General features: G+C 37.7%; 1 protein-coding gene and 1 non-coding gene across 2 annotated transcripts; both read left to right on the forward strand.

The window, feature by feature from the left end:
* The first annotated feature begins 957 nt into the window (after positions 1-957).
* On the forward strand, positions 958-15,152 carry LOC143858892 (CASP-like protein 5B3). The gene is made up of 4 exons (XM_077369578.1): positions 958-1,370; positions 12,862-12,994; positions 13,388-13,574; positions 14,731-15,152. Exons 1-4 carry the CDS (start codon positions 1,240-1,242, stop codon positions 14,733-14,735), a joined length of 456 nt encoding a protein of 151 aa, XP_077225693.1. The 5' UTR covers positions 958-1,239; the 3' UTR covers positions 14,736-15,152.
* LOC143859492 (small nucleolar RNA U19) lies at positions 6,830-6,950 on the forward strand. Its single transcript, XR_013239272.1, has one exon. It is a non-coding gene; the product is annotated as a small nucleolar RNA U19 (small nucleolar RNA).
* Positions 15,153-17,637: the final 2,485 nt, after the last annotated feature.

Genomic DNA, 17,637 nt, shown 5'->3' on the forward strand with positions numbered 1-17,637 from the left:
ATTGGTGGAATGGTGGGTCCATCTTTGAACAGCGTAGGCCCCACCCATACCACACCATAGGATAATCCAAACCGTCCATTTGATGGGCCATAAATGTAAATAGGTTGCGTCCCAAAATATTTTTCCATAGGCGGATCCTATCCCTCCAATCTAAATAGAAACTACATCTTATGCAACCTCTATAGATTGTAGGGTTGTAATCATCCTACGGAAATGATTTTTGGGGCACAACCTATTAAATACATTGTGGCCCATCAAATGGACGGCTCGGATCATCCTATAGTATGGACGGTACAATTCATTTTCAAAAATATGGGTGGGGCCTAAATTGGTACGAACCACACCATAGGATGATCCAAACCATGGACCGCTTGGATCATCCTATGTTGTGGACGGTATGCTTCAATTTGAAAAATATCGATGGGGCCTACAATTGGGCCTTAATGTTAGTGTACGATCAACTCCATAGGATTATCCAAACCATGGACGGTTTGGATCATCCTATGTTGTGGACAGACCTTAATGTTACTTTACGACCAACTCCATAGAATGATCCAAACCATTCATTTGATGGGCCACAATGTAAATAGGTTGTGCCCCAAAAATCATTTCCATAGGATGATCACAACCCTACAATCTATAGAGGTTGCAGAAGTTGTAGTTTCTATTTAGATAGGAGGGCTAGGATCAGCCTATGGAAATGATATTTTGGGACGCAACATATTTACGTTTATGGCCCATCAAATGGACGGTTTGGATTATCCTACGGTGGTATGGGCGGGGCCTACGTTGTTTAAAGATGAGCCCACCATTCCACCAACAAACCGTTGGGCCCACCAACTGTTCCTGTTGTGTGTGGAGAGAGAGAGAGACCGGTCAAATGGTGGGAGAGTGACATATCCTAACGTTTAACGTTAGCCAGCCGTCAGGGTGGGGAATATCAGCGCCCAATCCTTATTCTTGAATCTTGATACATCTTTTGACTCTTCTGGGTTCCAACTTCTCTGAAAATTTGATCTCTCCTAAATTCCTTTCTACCAATAATTGATATGTTTCTTTTGATGATTGGAATGTGCTCTTGGTTTACTATTCAGATGAGGATCTGAGAGATTTATTCTGGGTTTTATACAGATTTCTCTTTCAGGGGTTTCTATCTTCTAATAAGTAGATTTGTCTACATCTATTTGCTCACTTTTAAGGATGTGTTAGATTTTTCCTGGGTTCTGATAGTTGGTGAAGATGAAGAATTTTCCAGGAACACCTGGAACTATTATTGGGCTTTCTCTTAGAGTCTCACAATTTTCATTTGCAGCAGCATCCATTGCTTCCATGTCAACTTCAGTTGGATTTACCAATTATACATCTTTCTGGTATTTATTTATCCTTGCCCCAATTCATCTTTAAGCTCTTTCTCTTTCCTTTTGATAATTCTTATTACTAAACCCAAAACCCTAATACCTAGTCCCTAATCTGGTAGGTTAAAAAAATAAAATAAAATCCATTTATTCTCTCTTAACTATAAGATCTCATCTATCCCCAAAACGAAAGTGGATCTCTATCTTTCTTCCCCGAAAAAACAAAACCAGTCTTTCATGGAAAAAACACACATCAGATTTCTGGTTTTTCATGTTTTATCAATTTTATCTTTTATTGTGTCTGCGATACGGGCGATTGACGAGTTCGTGAGATCAATTCCCTGCACGGAAGAGATCTTGAAGGATGATTGAATCTTGGGAGCCAAACGCCAGTGAACCCAGTGCAGACTGGGGCGTTTTGACTCTAAAGAGCTCGTCCCCTCGATCCATTACACAGGCTATTTCTAACCTTTTCTTGATCTATATATTTTAATTATTTTGATTGATTATGGTTATATCTAATATTAAATATTAATAGAAAATTCCTAAATAGGTCATTTGACAAAATCTCCAACAATTTTAGAGTCAAAACGCTTCTATTAATATTAATTTGCGTAAAAAAGACTTCTACCTTGATTTGCTGACTTTTTCACAATATCATGCTTGGTTAGGTTTAAAAAAAAATAAAAAAAATTGAGAGGAACAAACAGGTAATAGAGAGAAATTATGCGATGACGCCATGTTACTGTTAAAAGTATTGGAGTTTAATTTAGAATGTGGTAGCTGAGATGTTTTGATGAGAAATCCACCATTGGGAGATACTAAAAGATTACGTATTGTCTAGTTTAATTCTGGGATATGGATATTTTTGTTTTCGTTTCTTGCGTGACTGCTTTTAATTTTGAAATTGGGGTTGAATTTGAATGGGTTGCTCTCCTTTAATACTGACCGTGCTATATAAAAGTTTAGAGTTTGATGGTTTGAGAAGCTATATGTCTTTCTGTGTTAGGTTTGTCTCTGGAAGAGAAAGTTGAAAAGTTGTTTGGATGCATTGAGGTATACGCTCTCTGAGATGAGTTTTCTTTGTACCTTCCGAACCCTCTATTTAAACAGTCAATTATACACTAGGAGTAATTAATATGTAGGAATCGTTCTCTTCCATTCCTCTTCTACCTCCACCGAGAACCCAAAGCTACGCTAGAACCATCCAAATCCAAACTTCCGAGAGCTGTCCTGGTGAACCAGTCACCATTTTCACCCAGTGAACTTCATTGAACCCGCAAAAACCAGTTCGGGAAAGCCATTGTCTCACTGGATTTTCCGGGTCTTCCCCATCACCGAAAATCCGTTTCAAACCATTAGTCTATTCCAGATTCTTATCGCCTTACAACGCTTTCAGCCTCTTTCTCGGTAAGTTGCCCGAAAGTCTCGGGTTGTTCCGAAACGATCGAAGAATAATGGAGATATTTTGGAAATCGAATATATTTTTGCAAAATCTGAGTAGCTAATTTTGCGGTACTCTTTGTTGCCGGGGATAGCCACAAAAGAAGTAAGTTAAGAAGAAAACGTCTCAACGCATTAATGATGAAGTGTATAAAACACCACATGTTCTTTTGGGTGGCCTACCCAATGCATAGGTAAAGAACCTTTTTATTTTTAGGCCCAGTTTTGCTGTTAAAAGTTCTTGTTGGTTTTAATAATGGCACTTACAAAATAGTTACCAAAATCCATGAGGAGATAACCTTTGTTATCTCCGTATCATTCGAAGAATAGGTAACTAAATCAATAAACATGTGTCCCGAGTCCTGTTGTTGGTAATTGCACAAGTGTCACAGAAATATAAGATCCACACCATACTATGAGTGGGCCCACAACAGATGATTTGTAGCTCAAAAGTTATAATATGTTTTATTTGGTGGGCTTCTGTGTAAGTGGTGGCTTGTAGCCCATCTTACACTATTTTCATCTAGTGAGCTTCATTGTAGATGTAGGGATATAACCCAAAAAACAACACCAACTGAACGATTCTTATACTCTTACACCCGCATGTGCACTTGGACAAACTAGAGCTATATAATCTGACATTGGAGATCAACAACCCAGTTGCAATACTACTGTAAATGATAGTATGTGTATCCTTCTTCTATTAATTTTATAATGCGACAAATGAAATGAAATTGACCTAGCCCCTAGCCCCATTGGTGGTAACTAAAGGTATTACTCTTGAAGGAACATTCAACAACTTATTGTATTGTGTTATTACATGAAACATCTACTGTTTTGACAATGCCATTCAACACTTGTGTTCTTGATATTGGAACTTAGCGCACTTTGTTGCTCCTGCATATTATTGTTCATACAGATTTCATTATTGGAGTGAATACTCATGGGCAAATGAACCTGTTGAATTATGATCAGTCAAAGAAAAATGAAATTCTAGTCCACAAATCTCTAAAGACTAGTGTATTATGGGAAATTAAATAGTTCGACAATATCTAAATGTTTCTTTTCATGAATCAATTATCTCTAACATGCTATGATTTGATATCCTATTGAAGTTGAGATATAACAATATGATTTGTTGTTTATATTGTCTGTCATGGAAAATTTAATGTTTTGTAAGTTGTGTGGGAGTGCACATTAGCACAAAAATAGAATAAATATCATGTTCACTAACTAGTCACAAATGTGGGGGCATTTGAAATCATGCATGCTTAAAACTTGTGATCATCATCTTATGAATCACAACGTAGATAGATGTGTTGAAAATGTATATATACAGTGCTTTTGATTTGATATTCTATGTTTGAAATTGCTTCATGGGTGAATATTCATGATGAATCCATGATTGACACAATTATATAAGAAAAAGTGTTTTAGACACAATTCATTTAAAACTCTTTGAAAGAGTAAAGGCTTTAGACTTTATAAAATTTGAAAGCAATGTACTTAAAAAGGACTAGCTCAGAGGCTAGTAATTTATCATTGAGGGAGTTGAGATTGAAGCCCATAAGGTAGCCACCGCAGTGGACACCCAACCTCTGTGATTGGAGATCCCATGAAGGAGGTTCAATGGGTAAAAACGAAGCTGTAGGGTGACTGGGAGGAGCACTGAATATTTTTTAGGGAATTCCCTAGTCTCATTCCTATGGTGACAGTGCTCGCTACTGTGACGGTGTTTAGGATGAGTTTATCTCTTAATCAGTCCAAGGCAGGATTCTGCAGGGTATAGGTCACGGAGCACCCTTGGAGGACTCACCTATGTGAGTGTGGTAGTGAGGTCGCTACTGTGGCTACTCCCTAAAGACACTCATGAAAACAAGATATGGGATCATGACCGTAAAGGGCCAAACCAATTAAAACTCAAGTAATTGCCCGTACTGTGTGTGTGGTGAGAAGAAGTCTAAACTCAAGGACCTAGTTCAAGACTTAGTTAACTACGACTCCTTCAGACGGAATCTTACTAACACTAAGTGTAGGTTCAAGTCCGGAAGACACCTGCACCCATTGCACAGTAAAGTCGCTTGCCTGTTTATTTATAAATTTTAAATTATGTGGGGGATTGTTGTGTCTTAATTTAAAATTTTAGAGATTTTATTATTATTGCCGGTTATCATTTTATACTTTTATTGTTATTATTGGTAACTAATTTTTAAGAGAGATTTTGGGAAGTGGAAAACGTTTTGGGAGTAATGGGATATGTTTATAACGGTAAAAAAAAAAAATCCATTTATTCTCTCTTAACTATAAGAACTCTTCTATCCCCAAAACGAAAGTAGATCTCTATCTCTCTTCCCTGGAAAAACAAAACCAGCCTTTCATGGAAAAAACACACATCGGATTTCTGGTTTTTCATGTTTTATCAATTTTATCTTTTATTGTGTTTGTGATATGGGCGATTGACGAGTTTGTGGGATCAATTCCCTGCACGGAAGAGATCTTGAAGGATGGTTGAATCTTGGGAGCTAAACGCCGGTGAACCCAGTGCAGACGGGGGCGTTTTGACTTCTGACGTGCCTCGATCCATTACACAGGCTATTTCTAACCTTTTCTTGATTATATATTTTAATTATTTTGATTGATTATGGTTATATCTAATATTAAATATTAATAGAAAATTCCTAAATAGATTATTTGACAAAATCTCCAACATTTAACATTACCCTATTGATGATTTTGATTATTGGTTTATTTTTTATGCCTTTTCTGTTGTAACCAACTTTAGTCTGCGGATTTGGTTGGAGAAATAGTTAGGAGTTCTACAAATTGGTTGATTGATTTGAATGTAGGCGTTTTTGTTGTAAATGAGCTGATATTTACTCTGCATATGCAGTAGCATTTGTGAAAACTTTCACAGAATTTCTTTTAGAGTTGATTTTGGATTGAGACAATCAGTATTGGATCGAGAAGGCCTTCTAGGTTAGTTTTGGGTTGTGTGTGAATTTAATAATTTCACTAATAAGTGGTTCTAAGGGGATTAATGGTTTTACTGAATTAAATCCATCAGAGTGTCATAATGGAAAAAATGGGTGAAATACCATCTCTAGAAGTCCTCTTGAAGCTGGTGGGAAATCTGAACAACATTTCCTTTAGGCCTAGTTTTGATTGCAGCAATTTTTTGGAAAAGTTTAGAAAGGAAAAATATTTCAATAGTTCCTACTTTTTTACCCACAAAAAAACACAAATTGAACCAACCCTATTAGTTTTTTACCTAGAAGACCCTTAAATTTATGATAATATTCCTTTAATTAACCGTGATCATATATTTTCCATCTAAATCCTGGAAAGAAAATTTTTTCCTAAGAAAAAAATTTCCGTCAGATATGTTTTTCTTGCAATCCCAACGGGGCTATTTGATTCTTAGATTGTAGAGCTCAAATTGCGGAGTTTTTGGGATCTTGCTTTAGCTTCTGTTTGATTATACCTTTAAAATCGGGAGGAGGCCTTTGGACACCCCTTCCTTTTTTAATGGACCCCATTTTACCGCATAGGCCCGTAAAACAGGTCTGAGTGCTAGTCCATCTCAGAGCTACAATTGCACTAACCCTATCGGGGAAGTGTGGAAACCTAAGAAGCAGGAATCTTCCTCATGGGTGCCGCTTCCGCGCTAGTACCACGATTCAACACTCTTGGGAAGCGCGACCAAGGAACACATTCCTAAAGAGACATAAACCGATCCTATGACGCTCCCAAATATCACTCCACCAGTCCCACCATCACCAACTTTCTCATCAAACTCCTCCAACTCTTCAAAGCACTTCATTGGAGCAAGCACAAAGGCATCTTCAGATGGCACGAAGAAAGAGAGCACAAAAAAAAAAGGTTTGCTACCAAAGCAGGATTGCAGTATCGTTGCTTTGAAATCTTTCTTCCTCCATCCCTAACCCCTCTCCTAATTATCTTTCAATCTTCTTCTTCTTCTATCTGTTGCTTTTCTGCCTCTTTGAGTAGCCATGTGTATTCCATCTTATAACATCTGGCTTAGTTAGGAGGCATAAATATATTAAAGAGATGTTTATCCCTCTTACCCAAGGCCTTTTTGAAGGGACTCTAGTCATGTCAAATCTATTGTCTCTCAAGCAGCCTTGGACATTTTCACATTCGTTTCCCTATCTTTCATTTCTCAAAAAAAAAAAAAACAATAAAGAAATTTCTACTTTTTGATGCTCATAAGGAAAAATATTATATAAAGGCTCCCATGGTGCTCCCAACCTTGAGTCTTCTACACCCAATACTTCCTCCCTCCCCCCCCCCCCCCCCCCCCCCCCCGCGCGCGCTGCCCCGCACCTGTTTCATGCTTCTAAGGTGGGAACTACGGTTAGGTGAGATCTCGATTCCGAGCCCCGCTATCTGCAAAAGAAGCAGCTCCTCATGGATTGATAGAGAACCCTGTCTAATTGTGAAGTTTTATTTCCTCGTGCTATTTTTGTCATGATGTTTTTTAGATTAGTTATATTCTGTATTAGTTAAATTTTGACTTACATTTTCATCTGATCGGTAGTGATTGGATCTTCACTAGTGCATATCTCACCTTCCGTTGTATTCAAACTAACTAAACTCTCAATGATGAAATGTTGCACTTATATGCCTCTTCTATACTGTGTTCCAAGGCCTTATATTGATGATGCACCTATGCTGTACCCATGCCATACCTGGTCACCTAGCTTCTCAAAATTGGTAAAAAGTGATGTGTATGACTATCTGTTTCAGGGCCACTTGTAAAGTACCCTTGAATAATTAAACACGTTTACTTTATTCTGTCCTTATGGTCTTGTTCCTCTGACTAATTGATTTCTTGTTCAGTCTACAATCAAAACTAAATTTTCTAGAAAGTTGAGGGTTTACTCATACTTTTATATAAGTCTGTCTTTGAAACCATTTATACGAGCTCCTATAGCTGTTTCTCATTCATAGTGCATCCTCTTATCCTTACCCTCCAACCAGAACTAGCTCTGTCAGAGGTAAATAAATTTATTACATGAGTTTTGCGAAAAATATTTGGAGTTAATTTTTAGTTTAAAGTGCCCTGAAGCGCCATAACCAGTCCATAATATGCCTTTTCAAATGGACGCAAGTTCACAGCATTATGACTTTTTTGACCATCCTTCATATACTTACAAAGAAAAAACTAAATTGTAATGCCAGCATAGCATACAATGGAAAAAAGTCTTAAGAAGCTTATAAAGTACATTTAGAGTTAAAGAGGCATATTGTTACCTTTATTCTTTATATGCTTATGCTACCATGAAATGTGAACCGCATACAATGGAAAAAAGAAGTCTTAAGAAGCATATAAAGTACATTTAAAGTTTAAGAGGCATATTGTTACCTCTATTCTTTATATGCTTATACTATCATAAAATGTGAACCCTTTTTCCTGAATTTAAGGTTTCATTTTCAACACTTCTCAACATAAGTGTGATAGTGAGAAACCAAATGAGATTTTTTACATGTGAATTCTTCAAATTGAAGCTGGATAACTTTAATCTCCTATTCTACCTCCTTTTATAAATGATTCAATTTAGACAGAACACGACCTATTACAAGATAACGAAACCTTAGGCATCCATCTCATTCACAGAATTTGTCGTTTCTACTCGATATTATAAGCAAAACAAGGCAATTGATAATGCCACGACTTTCATGATTATTTCAGCAAAGATGGTCCTTTCAACGGCGAACATATTCGTTTTAGTTTTTAACTGTTTTTGTCTTTTGCCAGTAGTAAAAAGGTGGGGATACTGTTCCAGAACAACACCTAACCTCAACAATGGGGTTGTTTTTGGTACTATCACATTAAAGGTGGTATTGCATAGAAAATGCAATTGATGAAAGAAAAATTATGAGAAATGGAGTGAGAAGAGAAAAATCTAGTGTATAGCTGCTTGAAACTTCAGGTAATGTTGACTGCTGTCATGCTATTATTTGCGGGTGGTCCTTGATTTTGGCTTGTAGAGAGGTTGGGATGGGTGCGGGGAAGAGTGCAATGGATATTATCCGATGTTATTGTTAAGATTACCATCCAATGAATAGCAGGGTAGTATCCACTAGAAACACACTAAGGACCTTGCTTATCTTCTTCCTTTGTCCTGTCCCTTCTTCAAGGATCTGTGTTTACAGATTTGGGGCGTTGCGGACCTACAAAGTGCCTGGATGATTGGACAAAGGCTAAGACCTTAGCTAAAGGTAAGCATTTGAGACCCTTTGCATGGGGATTGGAACCTCTTCTTGTAAAACTTAGATGGAGGGGGTGGAGTTAGGGTAAATTCACTAGCATAGGCAGTGGAGTTAGCGTAAATTCACTAGCATGGACTGGATGTGTGGCATGTTAATTAAATGAAGGGTTTGGATCTTGGCGTATTTTGGTCAATTGGCTTAAAGGGTGGAGTTTCAAAATGAAGACAAGTGTCTTGATTTAGATGGTTGATATTTCAAGGATATAGTTAAATTTTGGAATTGAAGATGGCATGATCATAAAGGCTGGAGGGGCTAGATGCATGAAAAGTGTCATTATCTTATGATGAGTCAAGCAGCTATTTCAAAATTTTAGTGATTGTGTTCAGGGGCGGAGCCAGGAATTTGCTCCAGGGGGCAGAGAATTTTATTTTTACGAAAAAATAAAAAAGCAATTACTGAAATTTAAAATGCTTAGCCAATAGGTGTCAAAATCCTTGCATTTCAATGCAGTAACCTTGCATATCATTGTAGTAAAACTTAGGCCCCAGTAGAGAACGAATTTTCACAGCAAAAATGGATTTATAACCCTGTATATCATTTCAATGTCGTAATTAGTTATATGAAGAATCCAAGCGAACATACTGATAAAAACAAGTACTATATGCTTTCATAAAAAAGTACATTTATGAGGCTAAATGCCCTGACTCATAATATAATAAATATAGGCCCTGTTCGTTTTGGTGTTAGGTTTGGTTTTTCAGAATCGATTGTGAGTCTAAGACCCACAATTGGTTTGGGAACTCACAATCGCTTTGGGAACTCCCAATCTAGGCCCTGTTCGTTTTGGTAAGTGAGCTAGTATTATTGTATACGGAGAAATCTGACAATAAAAGAAATATCTGCCATTGATCCAAATGGTTGAAAAAAAAGGAAGGGTACATGTCTAAAGATTTTTGGCAAGCATACTGATGTGATTTAGGCCATCTTTGACAACCATGAAAAATTTTCCCATAGAAAATTTAGTTTAACAAGTGGTAAGAGAGGGGGGAAGGCAGAGGCCTAAGTGAGGAGAGCAAATGGGGTTGAGGGAAAGATGGGTTTCTCACCATCCTAAATTCGAATTCTGGAGAAGAAGAATCGCTGCTTCTCCTTCCATCAATTTCTGTTCTGGTCTACTTTATGTCGCTTTATAAAGTACCGGTTAAGGTGGCAAAGAGAATTGAGAAATTGCAGAGAGATTTCCTTTGGGAGGGAGCTGAAGGCAATAAAAGGATCAAGCATCTAATGAATTGGAAAAAGGTATGCAAATTGAAGAAAAATTGTGGTTTAGGAATTGAGAATATAAAATTGCAGAACATGGCTCTATTGGGAAAGTGGTTATCGAGATTTGGAGAACAAAAGGATGCCTTATGGCATAAAATTATTGGCAACAAATATGGCCGGGGGTGGGGGGATTGGGATTGTAGGATCCCTGTCATATGTAAAGATTTGGGTGCATGAAAGTCTATTTGTGTCCCTTGTGTCCACTTCGAGTCTCTTGTTCGTTTTAGAGTGGGGAGGGGGATGGGGTTCGGTTTTGGGTAGACCATTGGATTGGGGAGTGTAGTTTGTGCCATGCATTCTCAAACCTATTCTGGTTAGCCACCCATAGCGAGTCTAGAGTATATGATCATTTGGTTAGGGGCTTGGGGGTGGGGAATCTGTCGTGGGACATTAGACTTAGAATGAACCTAAAAAATGATGAAATAGAGAGTTTCTCCACCTTGCTTGGCCTTCCTAATTCTTGTTATTGTTCTCCCCATGAGTTGGATCGTAGAGTATGGATACCCGATCCTCAAGGTGGTTTCACTGCTAAATCTTTTTTCTACAGGTTGAATGAAGGAGTAAGGGAAGAATCGCGTCGTGCAAGAATTTGAAAATCCATTGCTTGACCAAGAATAGTGGCTTTCGCTTGGACTACCATCCACGGGAGAATGAACACTTGTGATCGCCTAAAGAAGAGAAAATTCAATTTGGCAAGTTGGTGCATATTCTGCAAGATGGAGGAGACGTTAGATCACTTACTGTTGCATTGCCCTTTCTCCTATCATCTTTGGCAGGATGTGCTAAAGCTCTTTGGTATTTCTTTGGTGTTTCAGAGATCCATTCAGTTGGTTTTGCTTCAGTGGATTGGTGGACCTTTTGGGAGTGTGGAAGTTAGTCCCTTATGCGCCGATTTGGCGCATTTGGAAGGAAAGAGACAGCAAAAATTTTAACGGAAAAGAGAAAAGGTGGGCCCGAATAGTTCTTGATGTCAAGCTAGATATTATAGCTCGGGGAAGAGAAAAATTGAACCGGAGTTATACTATAGGAGATATTCTAAGAAACTGGCATTTGATTATGTCGGAAAGAAGTGGGAAGGAAAAAGTTACTCCAAAGTGGAGTCCACCTCCGGTGGGATGTTACTAGTTGAATTTTGATGGCAGCTCTAAAGGAAATCCGGGCAGAGCTGGCATTGGAGGCTTCATTCGTGATTCAAATGGGACAGTTTTGATGTCCTTTTTGGGTCCCATGGGTGTTTGTGATGCAAATGAGGCAGAAGCAAGGGCATTACTTTGGGGCCTAAGATGGATTGCGAAGCATAGGTTGGGCACCTTCATCATTGAAGGTGACTCCACAAATGTGTTGGCTTAGGCCTCCAATAAAATTAGAGGTCCGTGGAAGATTGAAGATATAAATGCAGAAATTAGGGACCTTGTTCATGTTATTGGACCTCAATTCAATATATGAGAAGATCTGCCAATGGCAAAACAGATCACCTAGCGAAGGTGCAGATAAAGTGAATATTGAACTGTTCCATTGTCGGCTCTTGAGGGTGATTTGGCCATCTCCTCCGGCCCATAGTCTCGGTGCTTATTCGTTTTCAGAATGCGGTTTCTGTTTTCCTATTTCCTGTTTCCTGTTTATTTTGGGCTGTTAAACTACATGTAATGATGCAAACAATGGGGACATATTGTCCCGTTGTTGTATTTGTTAGTTTGGGTTATTAATAAATTTGTTACTTTTCAAAATAAATAAGGGATTTTGTATGGTTTGTGATGTTGAAGTCTTAAATGTTACTGATCAAGTGAAACGAACCAAGACAATGTTTTCATCTCTATCTTCTGGGCTTGGAAATTGAAGTGGTGGCAGTCCACACCATTTGTCTAGTTTTCTCTAGCTTGCTAGCTTCTAATAATCTTTTTAAAATTTGTTGGTAGCTTGAAGAGTAAACCTTGTCATGTTAAGAGCTTAAAAGTGTTGGATTAACTTTTGGACAATAATCTCTCTCTCTCTCTCTCTCTCTCTCTATATATATATATATATATATATATAGAGAGAGAGAGAGAGAGAGAGAGAGAGAGAGAGAGAGAGAGATTATATGGTGCCCGACCGTCAAGTAGCCTGAAGGTGGTACTTCAAAATTACCACTCTTGATATTTGATCCAACAGCAGCTTCTTAAAAAGGGCGCTGCTGTTGGATCAAATATCAAGGGCGGTACCTTTTTGACGGTACTTGACGGTCGGGCATCATATAAAAACTCATATATATATATATATATATATATATATATATATATATATATATATCATCTTTTGCACTTGTTTCTTTTTCTTAGGTTTGGTTTGTTGTAGGTGCCTCTGCACTTTCTTTTGAAGTGTGAATAACCATGTTGGACTACTACTCATAGTTGACTCACTTATTGACATTGTCCAGTGGTTTCAATAGTCTCATGTTGACATTATAATATTTATTGCTCCTGGATGGAATGGCTGAACCTCACATCGAAGTTAACACTGCTCTTTGCAGCTATCTGATAGCCTCAATGGGTTTACTAGTCTTCTGGTCTCTAGGGCTTGCATGCCTGGATACATACTCGTTGGCGAGAAAGACTGTCCTCCACAATCCTCTTTTGATCTGCCTCTTTGTCGTTGGAGATTGGGTTGGCCTTAATCAAGCCCCTTGACTAATATTTATCCTATAACTTTTACAGCATGTTTGGCAACCATGGAAAATTATTTCGTGGAATATCTGTGGGCACAGGCAGTGAACTAGGAGTTGAGAAGGAAGGAGAGACTTGAGACGGCACGAGTGGAGCGAGCTTGTGAAATCCCTAAAAAACAGTGATAAAAATAACCTACTTCAATTTGATATTTTTTGTTTCTGTTCTTTAGGGCGCTTTCCATTCTCCCTCCTATCCTCTCAAAGTCTCTCCTTTGCCCATCACCATACAACTGACCCCACTAATATTCCATGGAATACTTTTTTTTCATAGTTGCCAAACATGCCCTTAATTTTAGTAACCGTTTTAACCTTGCAATTTGTGCATCTACAGTTTACTGCAACACTATCACTCGCAGCTGCCTCCTCGTCCGCGGGCATATCGGTCTTATTTGACAGGGATTTGGGATATTGTAAGCAGATGGAATGCTGGAAATACCAAATTTCAATAGTCTTCGCCTTCATGAGCTGGATATTGACTCAAATATCATCTCTCATCATGTTTTGGCTTCTTGCTACAGGTTAGACCTTCTCTTATTGCATGCTCTATGTATGTTCAATTTTTTTTTAATTGAAAATATGCCTTTCATTTACAAATTCAAACCAAAATTTGCTTAAGAGAAACCTCAGAAACTTAAAAAAATTTACTCATATTTCTCTGATACAGAACATAACCATCATCTGATTATTTCCATGGTCTCAGATGTTGTTTTCAGGAGTTTATCAATGGATTGAATTTTCATTTATTTTGACAAACTTTTAGCATTTTAAAGAAAATATTGGACAGTGGGGAATGGTGCTCTTGATCTCTTCTAATAAGACCATTTATCAGAACCAACCCTACTATTGATGGCCACAGCCCAAAAACCTTTGGATCCTAAATATGCCCTGTTATAACCGTGGCAGCCCTCAAGTGTTTTTATGGCTATCTACTTTCATTGTAAAACTGCAACAAGGAGGGTGGCCTTGCTAAATAAAGGAGCTCATTTCTCCGATCTGAAACCCTTCGTAGGCTGTGTTTCTGTTGTTGGAATTAAGAATCGGATTTGACATCCCATTCCTATTACCCTGTCAACGGAATAGGAAATTATTAAAATTAAAATTTAATTCATAAAAATTCCAATAAAAATGTCTTACCGACAAGGGCAGAATCAGAATACCACCTCTTGGGGCCAAAAACATATTCCTGCATTTCTGCCTTTTAATTCTGCCCCGGTGTCCTGGTTTCGTTCAATTTTTTTTAAACCAAACGCCGGAATCGGGATGGATTGGAATAGGATGCTGACTCCAGCACTGGATTCTGACAATCCGACCACACCCGCGGGCCAAATAGTTTTCTATCTACCTCATCACGTCCACCTTACATTTACTGGGTATCATAGTTGGTGTAAACTCAAAGTTTCTCAGGTGATCATGGAGAACTTTAAGTGCTAAATGTGTTGATCCTAATATTAAAATAGCAAGACTAGTCCCAATTCCATATGGGTATTCAGATATTCAGTCAATGTGTGCTAGATAAATAATAAGTCCCTACATATATACACACACACAGTGAAAAGATGAGGCCGAATGGTCTCAATAGTTAACTAGAATATTGATAAAAGTGACCATCATAGTTTGATCATAGCCTAAACTTGCACTCAGCAGATTATTCTGACAAAGATTTGTGGGTTGCAGTGTAGTTGATCCCAAGTTGCCATTGTTCCAGTTAGCTAGAGGTAGCTGCAAACCATGTACCTGAGGTTGATTCAAGAGAGCTAGAACAAAAGTTTCCAACAGTCTACATTCAGGGGCAAAAGTTCTAGATGAGTCTCCATTCGATCAATCAAATTTTGGTAGTCACTCATCCAATGGGGCCTACTAGATGGAGGTTTTGGATCAACAAGGCTGATATTGAAAAGAACTATTTGACACTCCACATCTCTTGTTTTGGTCCTCCTAAAACTGGCTCACATACCAAAAGAGAGAGATATTGTTTTCATAATTTGTAAGTTGGAGTGCTGTGAATATGGTTTAGGGTTTTGGTGATTCTTGTTTACAAGTTCTTTGAAGATTTCAGGGTATAATTGAAATTAATTGAAATAGTGGCATTTTGGTCATTCCAAAAGATGTGAATACACATGGTTTGACAACACTATACCTAGTTGCAAAAGGGTGATAACTAATTTTTACTATTTGGTCATATTTGGATTGCATGATTTTTTGGGAGAATTTTGGAAGGGAAAATATTTCTAAAATTTCCCAACTTGTTTTACACAGAAAAATATATAACATAAACCAGCCCTATTCAATTTTTATGTAGATGGGCATTCAATTTATTATGACAATTCTCTAAATTAAACATGATCATGTCAATTCGAGATGAAAAAGTTTTTGCTTGAAATGTTTTTCATGCTATCCAAACTGGGCCTTAAAGAAATTGTACGAGGATTACAAGAGATCTCACGAGACTTCTTGACCAACGTAACCGAGCTGCCCAAATTAATGATTCAGGACTTCAACAATGGATCACAAAGAGATGGCCTTTTTACTTTAGAATTCTCTAGAAGTTATGTCGTCATCTTTCAATCTCCATCATCCATTTGTCTCTTTCATCCTAATGCCCACATTTGTTGCTTCATAAAGAAGCCATATCAAACTCCAAGAATGCCCTTAAAATGAGAGATTACTCTATTTCCCAACTGAAATACTTTTTGTTTTTGTTTTTTTAAAGAAAAATCACTTTTCTTTTAGAAACAAAAGATAGTGTGTCATTCCTAAAAATAAATATTAATGATATTATTAATAATAAATAAAAAAGGATGTACTTCTCAGATTCGGATGTTAAACCGATCGGATTTACCATTTACCAGATTCGCATCCGCTAAGAGCCGGATATCTCATAAACGGATTCGGATAATATTCGCTTTAAACATATTCGGATGCGAACGGTAATCGAATTTTCAAATATCCATTTACACTCCTAATCAGAGCGTTGTCTATATTAAGGTACTCCTATGATGTCAAATCCGATTCCAATGGTTTCAAAAACCCAACGTGAAATGTCTTGTTCTCAAAACCCCATTGCCCTTCTATTCTTACTACGCTTAAGCGAACCCCCAACTATTAAAACAAGAAACAATACCAAACAATCTCTATCTTGAATTATTTTGCTCCTACATTTAAGATTTCATGTCGACATCTTCAACTACATCATCGCATACATCCATTGGCCTTAAGAAGTCGTACCTACTACGGTACTACTACCTACACACCATTGAATCAATCCAGTTATGACTCTACCTGTCTCGATCAATACAACTAATGCATATGGATAGTTTCTTCAAGACAACTCCTTGTTCCATTATGGAGAGGGAACTCGATATGTCCCCTCTTACACAAGTACCAATATCCCAACATCTTTTGATATATGCAAATATGTCACACTAGTATCTTATCCAACTTTATAAGAGACCCTACAAAGCACATGTAATTCCTTACACTTCATGCATAGTTTACCTATCGAGATCACATGAATAGTATCACACATCGTGTACCTCACCAATCGATACAAATCACCACACGCATCTCTCTTTATCAAAATCATATAATCATATTTGATTTTCATAGCTCTAGTTGTTGCTCTGTACTTACAACCCATGGAGTTTAACTGGCTAATGTGATATCATTAGTTACCCAACACTAATGAATACTTCACCACTACAAGAAATTTTGGTATTAGCGACCCACTGAATTGGGTCGCTAAAACTAAAAATATCGTCGCGGACCATTTTTTTGGGTCGCTGCATGGTCGCTAATTCGAGTGTCGCTAATAGTCTTTAGCGACCCAATTTAATATGAGAGTCGCTAAATGTTACCCATTAGCGACTCGTCAAACCGTTGCTATTGACAACATACAACCGCAGCTAAAGGTTTGTAGGCAACCAAATCAAGCATTAGCGACGGTCCGGTTGGTCGCTAATATATATTTGTAGCGACGAAATAGGTTGGTCGCTAATAGTGATTATTAGCGATGAGAATAAATTCGTGACGCTAAACCTATATTAGCGACCAACACTTTGGGTCGCTTTTAATCCATTTATTTTTGTAGCAACCAACGACTTTGTACTTAACCTCATTTCTTGGAACATATCAAAATATTATGTCGTAGAGCATACATGAATAAAACATCCACAATTAAAAATTCACTCGTCATGAGAACAAGTGCTATTACCAGTGGATACTGTGAGAAAATCAGCAACCTTGTTCTGTTCACTTGCCACTACTATTACAAAACTATTGGAATTATCACCATTCTACTTTCAACACACATGCATGCACTTTGGATAATATCGCTTTAAGTGACCTCAAAATTAGGCTTTTTCATTGTCTCACTAGGCAAGAGCATGTCATGATTACTTCTAGCTTGTCTCTTTCCAAACAATAATGTGGTCACTAAATTATCATATGAATAGGAAAGATAAGAAACAAGTAATATACATGTATTCATCCTCCATCTCGACAACTTTGTGGATGTTCTAGAAAATTTCAGCCTCCATATTCAGCCCAAAAAATTGATACTTTAGAAATAATGTGTTGGTCAAG

This window comes from Tasmannia lanceolata, unplaced genomic scaffold (genome assembly GCF_043159265.1).
Source record: "Tasmannia lanceolata isolate RefF3 unplaced genomic scaffold, GAP_Taslan_0.1 ptg000029l, whole genome shotgun sequence".
Classification (NCBI taxonomy): Eukaryota; Viridiplantae; Streptophyta; class Magnoliopsida; order Canellales; family Winteraceae; genus Tasmannia; species Tasmannia lanceolata.

Coding starts and splice junctions, on each gene's coding strand:
- LOC143858892 (XM_077369578.1), top strand. CDS start 1,240: ATGAAGAATTTTCCAGGAACACCTGGAACTATTATTGGGCTTTCTCTT. Junction 1,371..12,861: donor ACCAATTATACATCTTTCTG/GTATTTATTTAT, acceptor TGCTCTTTGCAG/CTATCTGATAGCCTCAATGG. Junction 12,995..13,387: donor TCTTTGTCGTTGGAGATTGG/GTTGGCCTTAAT, acceptor GTGCATCTACAG/TTTACTGCAACACTATCACT.